At 50.9% G+C, this 15,829-nt stretch overlaps 1 protein-coding gene across 4 annotated transcripts in view; it reads right to left on the bottom strand.

Annotated features, from left to right (window-relative positions):
• The window catches only part of COLQ (collagen like tail subunit of asymmetric acetylcholinesterase), a 62,178-nt gene that overhangs the window by 4,608 nt on the left and 41,741 nt on the right, over positions 1–15,829 (bottom strand). For all 4 annotated transcript variants that reach the window (XM_061167959.1, XM_061167958.1, XM_061167956.1 and 1 more), the window contains exons 11-15: positions 14,013–14,093; positions 9,385–9,490; positions 1,757–1,893; positions 667–786; positions 211–331 (exon numbers count right to left, since the gene is read on the bottom strand). In XM_061167959.1, coding sequence (XP_061023942.1) covers positions 211–331; positions 667–786; positions 1,757–1,893; positions 9,385–9,490; positions 14,013–14,093 — 565 coding nt within the window. The remainder of the gene's footprint in view (positions 1–210; positions 332–666; positions 787–1,756; positions 1,894–9,384; positions 9,491–14,012; positions 14,094–15,829) is intronic.

The following is a 15,829-nucleotide window of genomic DNA, read 5'->3' as shown; positions in this document are numbered from 1 at the left end:
AGGGCCCCGTGGCTTTTCCAGGGCCCAAACCCTTGACGGCAGCCCCATCACCATCCTCGGAAGGTGGGATGGTTTACATCTGGCCTGAGCGAGGACGGTCATCCCCTCTAGCAGCCCAGCGCTGGCTCTAGGAACTGTCCAAAAGCAGCACGGCCTGACCCCCGCCCCGCGGTGGGGCTTGCTGATTCCCCGGGGCCGGGCCCCACTCACGGATGCAGTCATCGCCAGCGTCTGTGTTCCCGTCGTCACACTCCTCCCCCAGCTGCAGGACCCCGTCCCCGCAGGAGCCGCGGTGGTCTCCAGGATAGTCCCGGGGGTGGACGGGTGTCAGCTGGCCGGAGAAACACAGTGCAGTTACCAGGGACGGCATGCCAGGCAGCCCGGGACGCCGGGGACAGAGGAGCGGGGTGGGCACAGGGCGGTGGAGACAGGGCACTTCTGTCCCGGGGCCAGAGCTCTGCGGTCGGCGGGCAGGCTGGGCCTCGGGGAGCCCGGGGAGCCCCGTCTGGAGCCTGGACCCAGAGCGGTGGCTGCAGGCGGGGGCCCGGGGCCCAGAGAGCTCTCAGAGGCCAGGTGAGGGGGCGCTTAACCCTCCACAGAAAGCTCTGCGCCCGGCCTCCCCTTCCTTCGCAGGTGCGTCCCTCTGCGGAGAGCCACCTTGGGTACCTGGACGGGGAGCCAGCCAAGGCTGTCCTTGAAGTACAGGGACCTCTGGTCTCTGCGGAAGGCAATGGCGTTCTGGGTGTTCAGCCTCTCCAGTTCCTCCTGGTTGTTGACCACAAAGATCTGCCGGAGAACACACTGGTGAGGGTCCCAGAAAACACTTCCCTGGGGAGCAGGGCTTAAAGAGCCAGAGGAGGAAACAGGCCCTGTCGGGGGCTGGTGGTCAGTGAAGAGGGCTGGCATTTGTGCTCCTGCGTGCCTCCTGAAGTGAGGGCTAATGATTCCCACAGCCTCCCAACCCAGTTCAGAATGTCTGAGTTTGGAATAAAAATATCTACCAAGGTTTAAGATTTTTAAACTTTTGAAGTGTTACAAAGACTTCAATAAAAAGGTGATGTCATTTAATCAAGTCTTTCAACATCTGGAAATGACTTAAAATTCTTACACTCAAAGGCATTTATTACAATGCTATTATATCAGGGAAAAGCTTGGAGCACTTGATCCATTTCTGAAAATAGGGCTCTGGTTAAATAAATCATAGCACAGCCACGTGATGCATGGATTATTATGTATCCATTTGAACGATGAATTTATGTCCAGGGTTTACTTCAAAGTAATCCAAAGGAGGGTGGGCTGTCATACATTAAATATAAAGAAGAAAGGAGATGAGCTGGGACTTGATCATTGTTAAACTTGGGTAAAGAGGACATGGGGGTTCCTTACACTATTTGTTCTGCTTTGGTATTTACTTGCAATGTTCCACAATGTGTTTCTTAAAAAAAGACAGTCTAGTGGTTAGGACTCAGTGCTTTCACTGTTGGAGCCCAGGTTCAATCCCTGGTTAAGGAATTAAAATCCTGCAAGCCGAATGGCATGGCCAAACGAAAAAGACACAGAAAATGCTCCACAGTGGACCCACAATGATATCTAGGTTTTCTTCTTTGGATTTTCCCCCTTTTTTCCTCCTATAACAAGTTTGTGCCCAGTGTAACAGGGAAATAAATTTTACTTAAAAGGTTTTTACAAACCCCAGGGGGTCATCAATCATGTCCTGAGGGGTGAGCACCCCAGATTTCTCCCAGAAGAGCCTTACCACAGGAACTCGGGAGCTGGGCCCATACACAGACTCCCCGTAGGAAGGGTTATTCACATTCATGGGAGGTCCACAAAGACATCTTCCTGGGGGCCCAGGAAATCCTCTTTCCCCCTTGGGTCCCATTACAAGTTGTCCTAGAAAGCAACAAACTGCTGTTACCAGAGCAAAGAAAGAGAAAAGCAAACAGCCCAGGGAGGTGTCCACAAGCTTCACGACAGAAAGAAGCCTGAAGTCCACAGTGTTGCAGAGAGGCCTGGAGGAGAGGTCCAGAGAGGTACTTCTGGTCCAAGCTGTGGGTCCCCTAAACACAGCACCTTTGCCAACCCTCTTCCTCCCTTCCCTCTCTCCACAGTTTAGACACTAGACATTCTACTCCCCAGACCCCCTTGCCCCTGGAGGTGACCATGTGCCACAGTGTTGGCCAATGCAAGGTCTGTGGTGGAAGAAGGGTGAGCTTCTGGAAAAGCCTATCCTGATAAGGGAGAAGCAGAGCTGGATGGGGACATCGCTGCCTCCTTCTTCTTGCCTGGAAGACAGACAAGATGGCCGGTGCTGCAGCAACTGTGCTACGACCCTGAAGTAAAATAAGCCAGCATACAGGGACGGCAAGGGCCTTGTGGGACCTGGGACCCTGAGAGCGACACCTAGAGGCTGAACCAAAGCCAGCCACTGTCTGCCCCTGGACTTCTTTGCTGTAGGAGGAAAACAATCCTTTATGTTTGTGTGCCAAGTTTCTTCAGTCGTGTCCGACTCTTTTGACCCCATGGACTGTAGCCCACCAGGCTCCTCTGTCCGTGCAATTCTCCAGGCAACATTACTGAAGTGGGTTGCCATGTCCTCCGCCAGGGGATTTTCCCCACCCAGGGATTGAACCTGCGTCTCTTAAGTCTCTTGCATTGGCAGGTAGGTTCTTTACCACTAGCGCCACCTGGGCAGCCCAAGATTACTGAAGTGGGTTGCCATGCCCTCCTCCTCTTCACCCAGGGATCAAACCCTCCTGTTACATCTCCTGCATTGACAGGTGGGTTCTTTACCACTAGCACCACCTAAGAACTTCTTATTGATGAGCATGTTACTGGCTGATAACTTTCATTTTTTCTTATTCATTTTATTTCGTTCTTATATATAGGAACTTTACAAAGGAAACTCTGAGTGTGGGTTTCTTTGATTTCTTCTAGAAGAAAATGGGATGTTTGAAAATGCTCAGCCTATTTTTTTCTTCCCTGATTCTGAGTGTCTGAAAAAGACATGATGGGGAAATTCACTCCTTGCTAGGTGGGAGACCTGCTAAGGTTGGTAGTTCTCACCTGGATTTGTAAAGGCCCTGATGCCCAGGCCACACTCCAGACCAGTTCCATCAGGACTGCTGAGAAAGGAACTCAGGCAACTGCGCTTTTCAAAGCTCGCGCGATGATTCCAGTGAGCACCGAGGTTTCTAGCCACTGGGCTTGGGAAATGGTCTTCGCACAAACCCCCTCCAGACTGTCCTCCTCTCCAGCCTCCATCCCTCCCTCACCAGGCACCTCCTCGCTCACTCCTGATCTGGGTTCAAACATGACTTCCTCAGGAAAGCCTTCCTGAACCCTCCTGCTCCGTCCTGCTTATACTGAGGACAGTTCTGTGGTTCCCCACGCCCTTACTGGCAGCTGTCTCTGTGATTCAGTTCCCTGTAAGATCATCTGGCCAGCTGTGTCTCCTGGAGGATTGGACGCTCACCTCCACGAGGGCAGGTGGATGCCTGTCTTCACTCACCAGAGCATGGCACCCAGCAGGGGACAGAGTGCATGTTTGATGATCAGATGAACGAACCCAGACGAACTAAGCTCTTCGGAAAAGACTAGAGGTCCCTCTCTAGTTGGCAGAAAAATGCTAGAGCCAGGGCCATCCAACAGGAAAAGATGGGCACTGAAAACAGAAATAAGTAAATACCCCTTCCTTCTGGGAAATTACGCAGGGGCTTGGAGACGAGTCAGTCGTTGGTTTCAGGTTGGACAGCTGTGCCCAGGGCAGTCAGCAACTGGGGACACAGTATGCACATCCCACAAGGGTGCGGAGAACACGACCCCAGGGGAGAGGTCTGGGTCAGAACCCGGTGGAGGCAGTTGCAGCAGCAGGAGGAGACCCCTGTGGGGCTGCCCACACCCTGAGACATCCTGAGCCAGTGGACAGATCAGAATGCTGTCAGCCTTCAGGTAAGGGAGGCCCGCCAGCATCTTACACCAAGCTGTGGTCATTCGTCCTAACCAGAAATAGACACAGTCTGGGTGGAATGCCAGTTTCCTGCTCAGAGACTCCACCCACTCAGGAATGCTCTGGGGAGTTTGCACCTGGGGAAACTGAGATGGGAGTGCTCTGTAGCCAAGGATGGGAGAGCATCATGTGGGCCATCTTCCAGCTGCCTGTGTGATCCCAACTTTTCCTCCAGAACCGTGGTATCTGTCCCGTTAATCCAGCTAATCAGTGGTGAGGCTGAGATTTGAATTCATGTCCACCTGACACTAGGCTGTTCCAAAGACATACGTCCAAGAATTACTGATGCGTGCAGGAAGCTGGCAATTCCCAGGTAGCACATTGATTCACTTATGCCCTGTCTGGGGGCAGGAAGGACTCCACCAAACTCGTAATTTGGTTATTGCAAATTACATTTTCAAGGCCTTTTGCTGCTGTTCCCTCCTCCAGCCCCCAGCCCCTCTTTCTTGGTTACCTTGGGTCGTAACAAGCTCCTGCCTCCTCCCGCTCCCCAGCACCATCCTGCCCACCCCCTCACCCCTCCAGCACTGGTCAACAGCAACAGAGGTGTCTTCGAGATAGGACAACAGGACGTGGCGGGGAGCCTGCTTCCTGCCCCCTCCCCCTACCGCTTCCTCCCAGCTGTCCAGGGGCATCTGTTACATCTGCCCGATTCCTGCCAGGCTGCCCCGAAGGGCATAGCCGCCTGAATTCCCCAGCCTCAGCCTCTCGGAGTGTGTTCAGCGAGCAGCCTCTCCATCTCCTGGCAGCCAGAGGACCAGCTCTGCCTCGCTGCCTAAGGGACCTCCCATCCCCATCGGCTGCTGCTGCGATGGGAGCAAGTCTCAAAGGGGAATCTGGAAGAAAGCAGAGGAGTCCTGGGCTGTCCCATCACCCCCACCCCACTCAGTCCCTGCAGAGGCTCCGTGGCTGCGTGGGAGGGTCAGGGGACTGGGCATCACAGGTGGATTTAGGACCAGGAGTGGCCACCAGTCTGTTTGGTGACCTTGGGGGATCTCTGAGGCTCGCAGTTCTCATCTACAAGGGGAGGGTAGGATCAGACCAGGGGAGGTTAACCTGGGGCCCACAGAGCCCGAGAATATCCCAAGATGGATTTGGGACAAGGGGTCTGGAGCTCTGGGTGTAGGTAGACACGTGTTTTTTTCCCGAGAGTGGAACTTCACCAGGCTCTCAAAGGTAGTCTCAGAAATGAGTTTGGAGGCCTGTTCCAACTCCTGATGATGATCTAACTGGTCCCGGGCACAGGGAAGGTCTCTTCTAAACTCCTCCCTCTCCTACTGTCCCCACCCCTCGCCCCCCAAAAAGAAACATTTCCAAAGAGCAGGATTCTTGCCCCATTTTCTTCAGTTCCCTCACTCTGGGAGGCTCCACAGAGGGGAAGTGACCCAAAGGAAGGCACAGGGAAGGGACATCAGTCAAACAGCCCCCCTGCATCCTGCTTGGCTGCTGTGCAATGATTGGTGGGGGGAGGGGGCAGCCTGACAGCTAAAGGGGCCCCGGTGTGTGAGCACCTACAGGTGGGTGCAAACGGGGGGTGCAAAGCTGACTCAGCCAGGACCCTGCCTCAAGGACCTGCCACCAGGAGGAAGAAGAGACACACCTGTAGGAAGCAGTCACCAGCAAGGGACTGTCGCAGATGCAGCGGGGACCGCAGCCCGAGGGAAGGAGATGTCCCATCAGGAACCAGGAAGGGTGCAGAAGAGAGAGCTCGGGAGGAAGGAGAGGAGGTGGTGGGGTGGTCCCGGGGCTGACAGGAACGCTGTGTCAGGCCAGGTGAACCAGAAGGACTTTAGGAATATGCTCCAGCCCAACCAGGAGCAGAGTCCTCTGGAGGACAGAGGGTGGTGTGGGGGAGGGGGCCAGGAACGGGGCAATGGCACAGCGGGCTGAAGGAGAAGGTGTTGGAGAACCAAGGAGACAATACAGGGCTACATTGGCCCTGCGACAGGGAGGGGCTGCAGTCCCCCAGAGGCTGACAAGATAATCCAGCCGGCAGCTAAGGGGGCGGCTAAGTCTCCAAGCCCTGCCCTTCCCACCCCACCCCACGCTTGAGAGGGGAACCAGGATTCAAGTCGGATACACTGTGGGACCACTGAGGTCTTCGTTTGAGGAGGATGCCACCCAACCACAGGCTCCCTGGCTATTCCTTAGTTTTGTGAGCCCTTAAATACCCCAAAAAGAAGAGGTGGCAAGAATACACAGAAGAACTGAACAAAAAAGATCTTCACGACCCAGATAATCACGATGGTGTGATCAGTCACCTAGAGCCAGACATCCTGGAATGTGAAGTCAAGTGGGCCTTAGGAAGCATTCACTACGAACAAAGCTAGTGGAGGTGATGGAATTCCAGTTGAACTATTTCAAATCCTAAAAGATGATGCTGTGAAAGTGCTGCACTCCATATGCCAGCAAATTTGGAAAGCTCAGCAATGGCCATAGGACTGGAAAAGGTCAGTTTTCATTCCAATCCCAAAGAAAGGCAATGCCAAAGTGGGCTCAAATTACCGCACAATTGCACTCATCTCACACCAGGCTTCAGCAATACGTGAACCATGAACTTCCAGATGTTCAAACTGGTTTTAGAAAAGGCAGAGGAACCAGAGATCAAATTGCCAACATCCGCTGGATCATTGAAAAAGCAAGAGAGTTCCAGAAAAACACCTACTTCTGCTTTATTGACTATGCCAAAGCCTTTGACTGTGTGAATCACAAAAAACTGTGGAAAACTCTGAAAGAGATGGGAATACCAGACCACCTGACTGCCTCTTGAGAAACCTCTTTGCAGGTCAAGAAGCAACAGTTAGAACTGGACATGGAACAACACACTGGTTCCAAATTGGGAAAGGAGTACATCAAGGCTGTATATTGTCACCCTGCTTATTTAACTTATACGCAGAGTACATCATGAGAAACACTGGGCTGGATGAAGCACAAGCTGGAATCAAGATTGCTGGGAGAAATATCAGTAACCTCAAATATGCAGATGACACCACTCTTATGGCAGAAAGTGACGAAGAACTAAAGAGCCTCTTGATGAAAGTGAAAGAGAAGAGTGAAAAAGTTGGTTTAAAGCTCAGCATTCAGAAAACTAAGATCATGGCATCTGATCCCATTACTTCATGGCAAATAGATGGGGAAACAGTGACAGACTTCATTTTCTTGGGCCCCAAAGTCACTGCAGATGGTGACTGCAGCCATGAAATTAAAAGATGCTTGCTCCTTGGAAGGAAAGTTATGACCAACCCAGACAGCATATTAAAAAGTAGAGACGTTACTTTGCCAACAAAGGTCCGTCTAGTCAAAGCTGTGGTTTTTCCAGTAGTCATGTATGGATGTGAGAGTTGGACTATAAAGAAAGCTGAGCGCAGAAGAACTGATGCTTTTGAACTTTGGTGTTGGAGAAGACTCTTGAGAGTCCCCTGGACTGCAAGGAGATCCAACCAGCCCATCCTAAATGAAATCAGTCCTGAATATTCATTGGAAGGACTGATGCTGAAGCTCAAACTCCAATACTTTGGCCACCTGATGCAAAGAACTGACTCATTGGAAAAGACTCAGATGCTGGGAAAGATTGAAGGCAGGAGGAGAAGGGGCCAACAGGATGAGATGGTTGGATGGAATCACCGACTCAATGGACATGAGTTTGAGTAAACTCCGGGAGTTGGCGATGGACAGGGAGGCCTGGCGTGCTGTGGTTCATGGGGTCGCAAAGAGTCGGACAGGACTGAGTGACTGAACTGAAACTGAACTGAAATATGCACCAGGGGCCAAAAACATCCCTTCCAAAAGCAAAACCCAGGCTTCAGGCCATGCTGTCAGTCTCTGGGTTTGGCAGCCCAGGGTCGTGAGCTTGAGGGAAACGTCCTGCCTCAGAACCAAGAAGGGAGAGGACTGACCCAAAGAACTTTCATCCGGATCATCCAGTCATCTCAGGGAGACAGTGTGGGCAGGGACACGGGGCCAAGCTACTGCTCGGGCCAGATCCTAACAGACAGAAATGGGTGCGGCAGGATGTCGAAGTGACTGATGCTTGTCCTTCCGTTACTTTTTCCTTCCCGATTTCAAGGGGGCAGCTAGACCGTGCTTTCTTGCCCTTGCTGAGAAACAGGTCATATTAGACGACGTTTGCCTTCTGTTCTCAAGAGGGGCAGCGCTGTATGAGGACCATGAGGAGGGAGGGGCTGGAGGTCAGAAGAGGAGAGATCACCCCAGACGTGGGAGGACAGGGACCCCAAAGCCTGGAGACGTGGAGACTGCAAATCTCAGGAGGAGCGGTTGTGGGGTGCTCCTGGGAAAGCTGACCTTTGAAGCCCAGGATTCCCAGGTTTGGAGATGATCTGACACCCAAGCCTGGTATGAGGATGGTGGTCACCCCTGTGACCACATGGCCTCGGGCAACTGGTTTCAGAGGTGAATGGGGCCGGTCAAGGGCTGGAGGGACCTCCTATGATGTCCTTTCACCATAATCCCCCAGGATCTCTGCCCCACTGTTCTGTGACAGTTGAAGAAGTGGAGGGAACCCCATTAATGTGCAAGATTGAATTTTTCCCAGCATCCTAGCTGGTTGCAGTCTCAGGGCCGGTTTTCATTTGGTTTCAAGGATCTAACAGAATTATATTTCTTGGCCATCCTATGATGTGTTTGTAAATATTTACCCATAAACACAGTGGGGGAAAGTGCACTTTGGAATTTTAAATGCCTTCATTTTCTTAAGAAAAGAATTAGAATAAAAATTTTGGTTCCTTTTGCATAACTGAAAACAATGGATCTTGCACAGTCAGTAAACAGTATTCATCTACATAAACACAGCACCAAGAGATGCTGTGTTAATACAGAGGATGTGTTGTGAAAGGCCTTCTTTTCTAACAAACCAAATAAAAGGCTTAGCTCCTCAAATGCAAGTAAAACAAGGTATCAGTGTACCTATGGCCTCTTCAAGGGAGACTTTCATTTCTTTGTAACAAACTCTTTCCATAGTCAATGCAAATCTGTGTGGACTCTTTCATAACACTATGTAAGAAAGAAAAATTTGCAGTGTCATCTTTACTCCGAATTGCTTGGAGCCATGAAATGTTTTTCTATAAAGAGGTGTTCGCTGTTGAAGTACTAGCTGGTTATTTTTCACTTCATGTATCAATGACATCACCAATGTGATTTTTTTCTTTTTCTCTCCTCTATTTGTTCTCCAAAATGCTAAATCAAAACCTTAATAGTGTTTATCTCCCTTGTGTAAAACTCGAATAAGCCAAATGGTGGATAAATTAGAAGTGTATTGAATTGCTGCAGGCATTTCAAGTCTGACCTCTGCTGGACTCCCTCTGGGAGGCTGGCCAGAGGCTGACACTCTGAACCAGGTGAAGCAGTGAAGTTCTTACCTGCAGAGGGAGGACCTGGGGGGCCTGGGGGACCCGGACGGCCAGGTTGACCAGAAGGCCCAGGTTTGCCTGGGGGGCCTGTAACACCACTATCTCCTTTCTGCCCCTGATGGAGAAAAAGGCAGAGCCCATTGTAAGAGCAGGACATTGCAGACTTTCTTCCCCAGTCAGCTCTCCACTGGCAACCAGCTTGTACTTTGGACCAAGTGCTGGAGGAGGAATGCAGTCCCAGAGGTCACCAAGCTCATAAAAAGTTCAGGGCAAGCAACATTTGAGAAAGTGCTGGATGCAAGTTTATAGATACCCAATTTTTTTTATATTGGGGTATAGTTGATTTACAGGACTGTGTCAGTTTCCATGGTACATCATAGTGATTCAATGGTTTTTTAAAAATTATATTCCATTACAGGCCATCATAGAATATTGAGTAGAGTTCTGTGTGCTATACAGTAAATCCTTGTTGCTTATCTAGTTTATGTGTAATAGTGTGGATGTGTTAATCTGCCCCTTTCCCATCCATCTCCCTCTGGTAACCCTAATTTCGCTTTATGCAGGCATCACTTCTTGCTCTGTCCTAGACACACAGCATGTGACAGCAAACGGGAAGGATCCAACCCACCCCCCTCTCTGGCGGGTGCGGAAAGAGCAGGTGCTTTCCGATCAGACCATTTCTGTTTCAGCACAAGAGCTCTTCCCACCCTGTGGCCTCTGGTGCTTTCAGGATGAAGACACAGCCCCTTCCTTCAGCCTCCCCAGCCCTGCACAGCTGGACTTTCCAGGCTTGTCCCAGCCTTTTGACGTTGTTGGGCTTCAGGAGCACATGCCTTTTATTTTGCTTCTCAAGACTCCTCTCTGCCCCAAACTGCTCTCCCCTCCCTTCTGCCTCGATAACTCCCTCCCATCCTTCCACTCCCAGTGAAAACACCACTGTGGCAAAGCCTTCCCCGACCTCTCCTGATCCAGTCAGTTCTCCCTGGCACAGGCCCTTTGCCTTCATGGCCTTCACCCCTGCTCAGAGCTACAACTGGTCTATAGTCATTCCATCTACGTCCCTCCAGGAGACAGAAGCTCCCCACAGGCTGGAATCTGTCTTGCTCACCTCCTTTCCCCAGATCAAGTTGGGGAGGAGGAGAAGCTGAACACAGAGAGTGGATGTGGTTTGTTGGCTCTAGGTCAGGAAATCTGGCTTTTCATCTGGTCCATGAGGCCCTGCGTAACTCAGGGCGTTGCTCTGTGCCCTAGTTTTCTTGTCTGTGAAAGGCAGCCAGGCAATATACACCTTCATAGGCTTGTCACGAGGCTAGCAAAGATCTCAGAGGTGAAAACGTGGTTTGCACAGAACCAAGGGCTTCGTGGGCCAAGCTGATTATCATAGCAGCTGGCTTGGTTTCATCTTTGCTCCACGGTCAGAAAAGTCCTGACTCGTAAAGAGACGTGTACCTGTGTCTTTCCACGTGGGATGTCCTCTTTGCGGTCTGCTCTTGGAGGGTTAAGTGCACACATCTCTCCCGGGGCTGCCCTTAGGAACAACCCCAGAAACCAAGGCTGACATACCTGCAGAGCCTCCCCCCGAGCCAGTGGCTAACTGTCCCTGCCTGGGCCCTGACCACGGCGGTGCCTGGAGCTCGGCAGCTTTGGATGGGTCCCCTTCACACAGGTGTGCTGGGACTGCCTCACCCACCTGCTGAAATGTAAATCTTCCCAAGCCTGGGGGGCATGCCAGCCGAGCATGCCTTTCAACCACCATGGGATGTGTGACCTGCCACCTTGCCCACGTGGCCCTGGGGGCTCTCTCGGCAGTGTGCAAGGAGTTCTCAAATCCTTCATGTGGGATGGTGAGGTCAGAGTTTGTCCCCAACTCCATCCTAAGGGAGGGAGTCTTAAGCTTTGCCTGAGCCTTAGCAATCTGCGAGGCCACCGAGACAGGTTCCCCTTGCAGATGGCACAGGAAGTCACACCTTCTTAATATAGCCGCAGCGAAGGCTCATTTATCTAACAGCCACATCGGCTGGCTCTGAGCAGAGGAAGTGACACAGCTCGAAGAAGCTGGAAACGCTCCTCGTCCTGACCTCGGCGGTAACAGAATGTTCTGCTTGTCAGTCATCTGCTCGGATCGGCCTTGCCTCTGTGAGCAGGACTCACTGAGCACTGCTTTCCAGGAAAATGCTCCTCATCCCTTTGTTGCACAAAATCTGGGGATTCCCATCCAGGAAGCCGCCGTGTCTCTGAGAAGGAAGACGTGTGTGATACACTCATGTGGTTTTCCTGGGTCTGCCCAAGGCCAGCTTGGAAGCAGGAGGCTGAGGAGAAGATATGCAGTGGGGAGACTGGTCTCAGGTCTCCAGCTTCTGTCCCTGCTGGGGAGCTGGCTTGGCTGGGGGGTCCTGGGTGGTCATGCCACTTCCCTGGCCCCTGGTTTCTAGGTGACTACATGCAAGGGAATTGGGTTGGTGGGATCTTCAGTCCTTCTGGATCTGAATTTCTTAATTCCTGGAGCCTCTTCTGGATTTCTGATTCTGGGGTCTGGGTTGTTTAACCTCCAGAGACTCTTAGCACCACAGCTCAACAAACACCCTGTGAATAAGACTCTATTAGGCAATTAATTCATGACAAAAAGAAAGCATCACATCCAGCCCCCAAGGCTGACCAGGCAGGCCGGGGTTGAAGCGGCACTCAGGTGTCTATAAAGTCTTAGAGGAAGATGAGTCCATATTCCTAACTGAGCTCCCAGACGTGGTTATGGTGTTGTCTTTAAGATGGCTCCAACACAGTCATTCTCAACAGGTTAAAGAAATAGACTTCTTGGCTTCTGCTCTGACCAGGACCAGACAAACACTGTCCAAGGAAAGACACAGATGACGGAAACCAAGTAGCTTCTCGAATCCCAAGCATAGCACATTCTGGATGAACACGGCCATAGAGGGGAAAATGCTTTCTTTTTAAAAAGACTTTTTCCTTTGTCTTTCTTTTTCTGAGCCTAGTTTTTAGGAAACTGTTATCTATGGCCTCGTGGCCATGCTACCCACGGTAAAGCTTTAGAAATTGAACTGGAACCTTGTGACTTCAAGAGTCACCATGGATGGGCTTCCCTGGTGTCTCGGTGGTACTCGGAGGACACAAGTGTAATGTCTGGTCCAGAAAGATCCCCTATGCCACCAGACAAGCAAGCCCATGTGCCACAGCTTCTGAGCCCATGCACCAAAACTAGTGAAGCCTGCGCGCCTAAAGCTCTGCAGCAGGAGAAACCACTGGCACGAGAAGCCCGCACACACCTTGACAGACAGTGTCCCTGGCTCACCACAGCTGGAGAGAGCCTGCACCCAGCAACAGAGACCCAGCGCAACCAAAACAAATAAAAGTCATCGTGGAAGCTGATTCATCAGGTCAGAGTCTATGTCATTCTTAAATCCACTTTGAAAAGACTAGAACTGGCTTCTTAGCGTTACTGTGGTTCTGAGTTCTGGCACATGTGAGACTCACGTGGAGATTTAGAAGCAACAACCCACCCTGAAGGTTTATATCAGAGTCTTTGGGAAGTAAGGGCTTGGCAGGAAAGAGGAGAGACACACTTGGAACACCACCACTGCACCCAGGGCAGGGAATCTGTATTGAATCAGCCCCCAGGTGATTCCAATGTAAGCTAGAGTCTGAGAGCCATGGATCTAGCCTAAGGAAAGAATAGGAACGTGCCCACACGTGTTCACTCCTCAGCATTATCTATAATCTGGTTAGGCCTCTCTTGTCCGAGCAATCTTCTGGTCCCTCATTTACTAAAATCTGACACAGGGATTTTAAAAGAAATGTTTTAAAACACTTAATGAATGAAGTAACAAGTGAAAGCGCATATGTTGTGATTTTTAATTAAAATTTAGGATAAATATAAATGTATATTGGTCATAAAAGGAACAAATGGCTAGAGAGTCCACAGAAGCAATAACATTGGAAGGAAGACCACCAACATGGTAACAGGGTTATGCCTGGATGTTATGTGTTTAGATGATTTCCTTCCTAGTTTTCTCAACTTTCCATTTTTCACAATGCTCAGGTATTACATGTATAATGGAAAAGGAGGCAAAAAGCCAACAGAGTGGCAACCGAAAGAGTAAGGGACATGTGACTCATTCAAAGGGGTGAGGTGCTCTGAGGCCCTGGGGACAGCTTATATCACATGGTTTTGACCCAAGAGCCTGCTGACCTGGGGAAGGAAAACTTTCCCTAGGCCCTGAATAGTGCCAATGAAGAGGGTCATTTACAAATGGGGATCCTGAGGGAGGAGAAAACACCCTGCTTTTGAGACCTAGAAGACCCTTGAACAGCCCGGAAATATCTGGGCTGGTTCCAGAAGTCCATCTGTTTCTGGGACACTGAGGTAAAAAGCAGGTTTTCGTGGGGTCAGTGGTCTTGGTGCAGACAGACCTGTTCCTGTGAACTGAAGACCCACTCCTGGCTTCAGCATTGGACACAGCTAGATGAGCATTCTACCCCATCCCCCTCAAATTCGGCTCCCCTAGGGAGCCCAGGTGCCCTGCCCCTGGCCCAGAGGATGCCAGAGACCAGATTGTGTGCCCAGAAGGTCCCTGACCCACTATGCCCTGCACCCCAGATCTGGTTAGCCCTGGGATCCATACCTGCTTGCCTCGTTTCCCTGGTCTGCCTGTGGGTCCCCGGTGGCCAGCAAGCCCAGGCTCGCCCTTTGGCCCCATTTCTCCCTGGAAAGAAGAAAGAGAAGCAAGAGAGGGGTGAGGCTCGAGGCTCCAGCAGAGCTCCAGGTCGATCCGCCCCCTTCATGGGCCATCTCCGCCATCGTTCTCTTCTAGGCAGGCTGCTTCAGGAGGCTGGGGGAGCGATAGGGTCATGAGACAGGGAAAGAGATTCTTCACGGAAGAGGATGGGAAGGAGCAGGTTACCCCGGGTGGGGTTATCATCTGAGAGACACAGAGGCTGGGCAGCACACGGTTTGGTTCCCAGATCCCCAGTCCAAGCGGCCAGGGTGGGAGGTGCCTGCATTTTAGTCCCCTGTGCCTGTGCCTGGGACACTGTTGGGGGAAATGCTCTCTTTCTTAGTTGAAATTTTATGTTGTGTTTTTAGCATAAATCCAAATCTCTGGGGTTTTTGAATAATCAGAGACAGTTTTGACAACTATCATCTTTGGGAAGCTTCTTCCATGTTAGATACATCCCTGTGCACGCGTCTTAGCTGCTCAGTCGCGTCTGACTTGTTGTGACCACATGGACTGTAGCCCACCAGGCTCCTCTCTACATGGGATTCTCCAGGCAAGAATACTGGAATGGGTAGCCCCTAACCCCAACTCCCACTTCAATACTTTGGCCACCTGATGCAAAGAGCTGACTCATTTGAAAAGACCCTGATGCTGGGAAAGATTGAAGGTGGGAGGAGAAGGGGATGACAGAGGATGAGATGGTTGGATGGCGTCACCAACTCAACGGACATGAGTTTGGATAAACTCTGGGAGTTGGTGATGGACAGGGAGGTATGGCATGCTGCAGTCCATGGGGTTGCAGAGTCGGACACAACTGAGAGACTGAACTGAACTGAACTGAGCCATTGCCTTTTCCAATACACATTCCTACTCTTCACCAAAAAGCTGGTTCCACCTCACTTCCATTTGATTCAGAGAGAAACACTTTGTGGGAGAGATGTTCCAGACATGTGTTCAAATTCCTAATAAAATTATTATAAACTGCATGGAAAGCAACGTAAGCCATGCGTGTGTGCTAAGTCATGTCAGTCATGTCCAACTCTGTGTGACCCTGTGGACTGTAGCCTACCAGGCTCCTCTGTCCATGGTTCTCCAGGCAAGAATAGAGGAGTGGGTAGCTATTCCCTTCTCCCAAACATAAGCCATATTCCCAGTTAAAAAGCAAATGCACCAACTGCAGAATTCGAGAGTTTAAGGTCAGCCTTTTGTAAAACTGGTCTCTGCATCTCAGACCATCCCCTTCTTCCCTGTGTTCTTCTAGGATTCTGGGCTCACCTGTGGCTTCTTTGGCTCATGAACCCACAGGGCAGCCTTCCTACCCCCAGGAACCCCTGGACACCCAGAAAGCACCACACAAACTAAGTTTCGCAGCAGGAGCCATGAGAATTTCTGCCAGGCAGTGGCCAGTGCCTGTGAAGAGCTTCCCTAACCACTTAGACAACGAATAACACCCAGATAACTTCTCCCAGCGACGCTATTGTGTACAACACAATGGAAAATTCCAGGGAACACCAATTCACAGTGAGGATCAAGCATAGAGCTCTGAAATTATCTGCTGGTTCAGCCAGTGTAATGAATTTGTCAAGCTACCAACATCCTGCCTCACCAAGAACTGTCCTTAAACCTACGATTTCTTTCTCATTCGTCATGCTCTTCAGCCTGCTTGGATAGGGTGGATTCTCTGTGACTATGTAGATGTTTGCACAATTTTCCTTGGCTATTTA

Source organism: Dama dama, chromosome 19, assembly GCF_033118175.1.
Source record: "Dama dama isolate Ldn47 chromosome 19, ASM3311817v1, whole genome shotgun sequence".
Taxonomy (NCBI): Eukaryota; Metazoa; Chordata; class Mammalia; order Artiodactyla; family Cervidae; genus Dama; species Dama dama.
The sequence above is the reverse complement of the archived record's forward strand: the minus strand, read 5'-3'. Positions and strand labels throughout refer to the sequence as shown.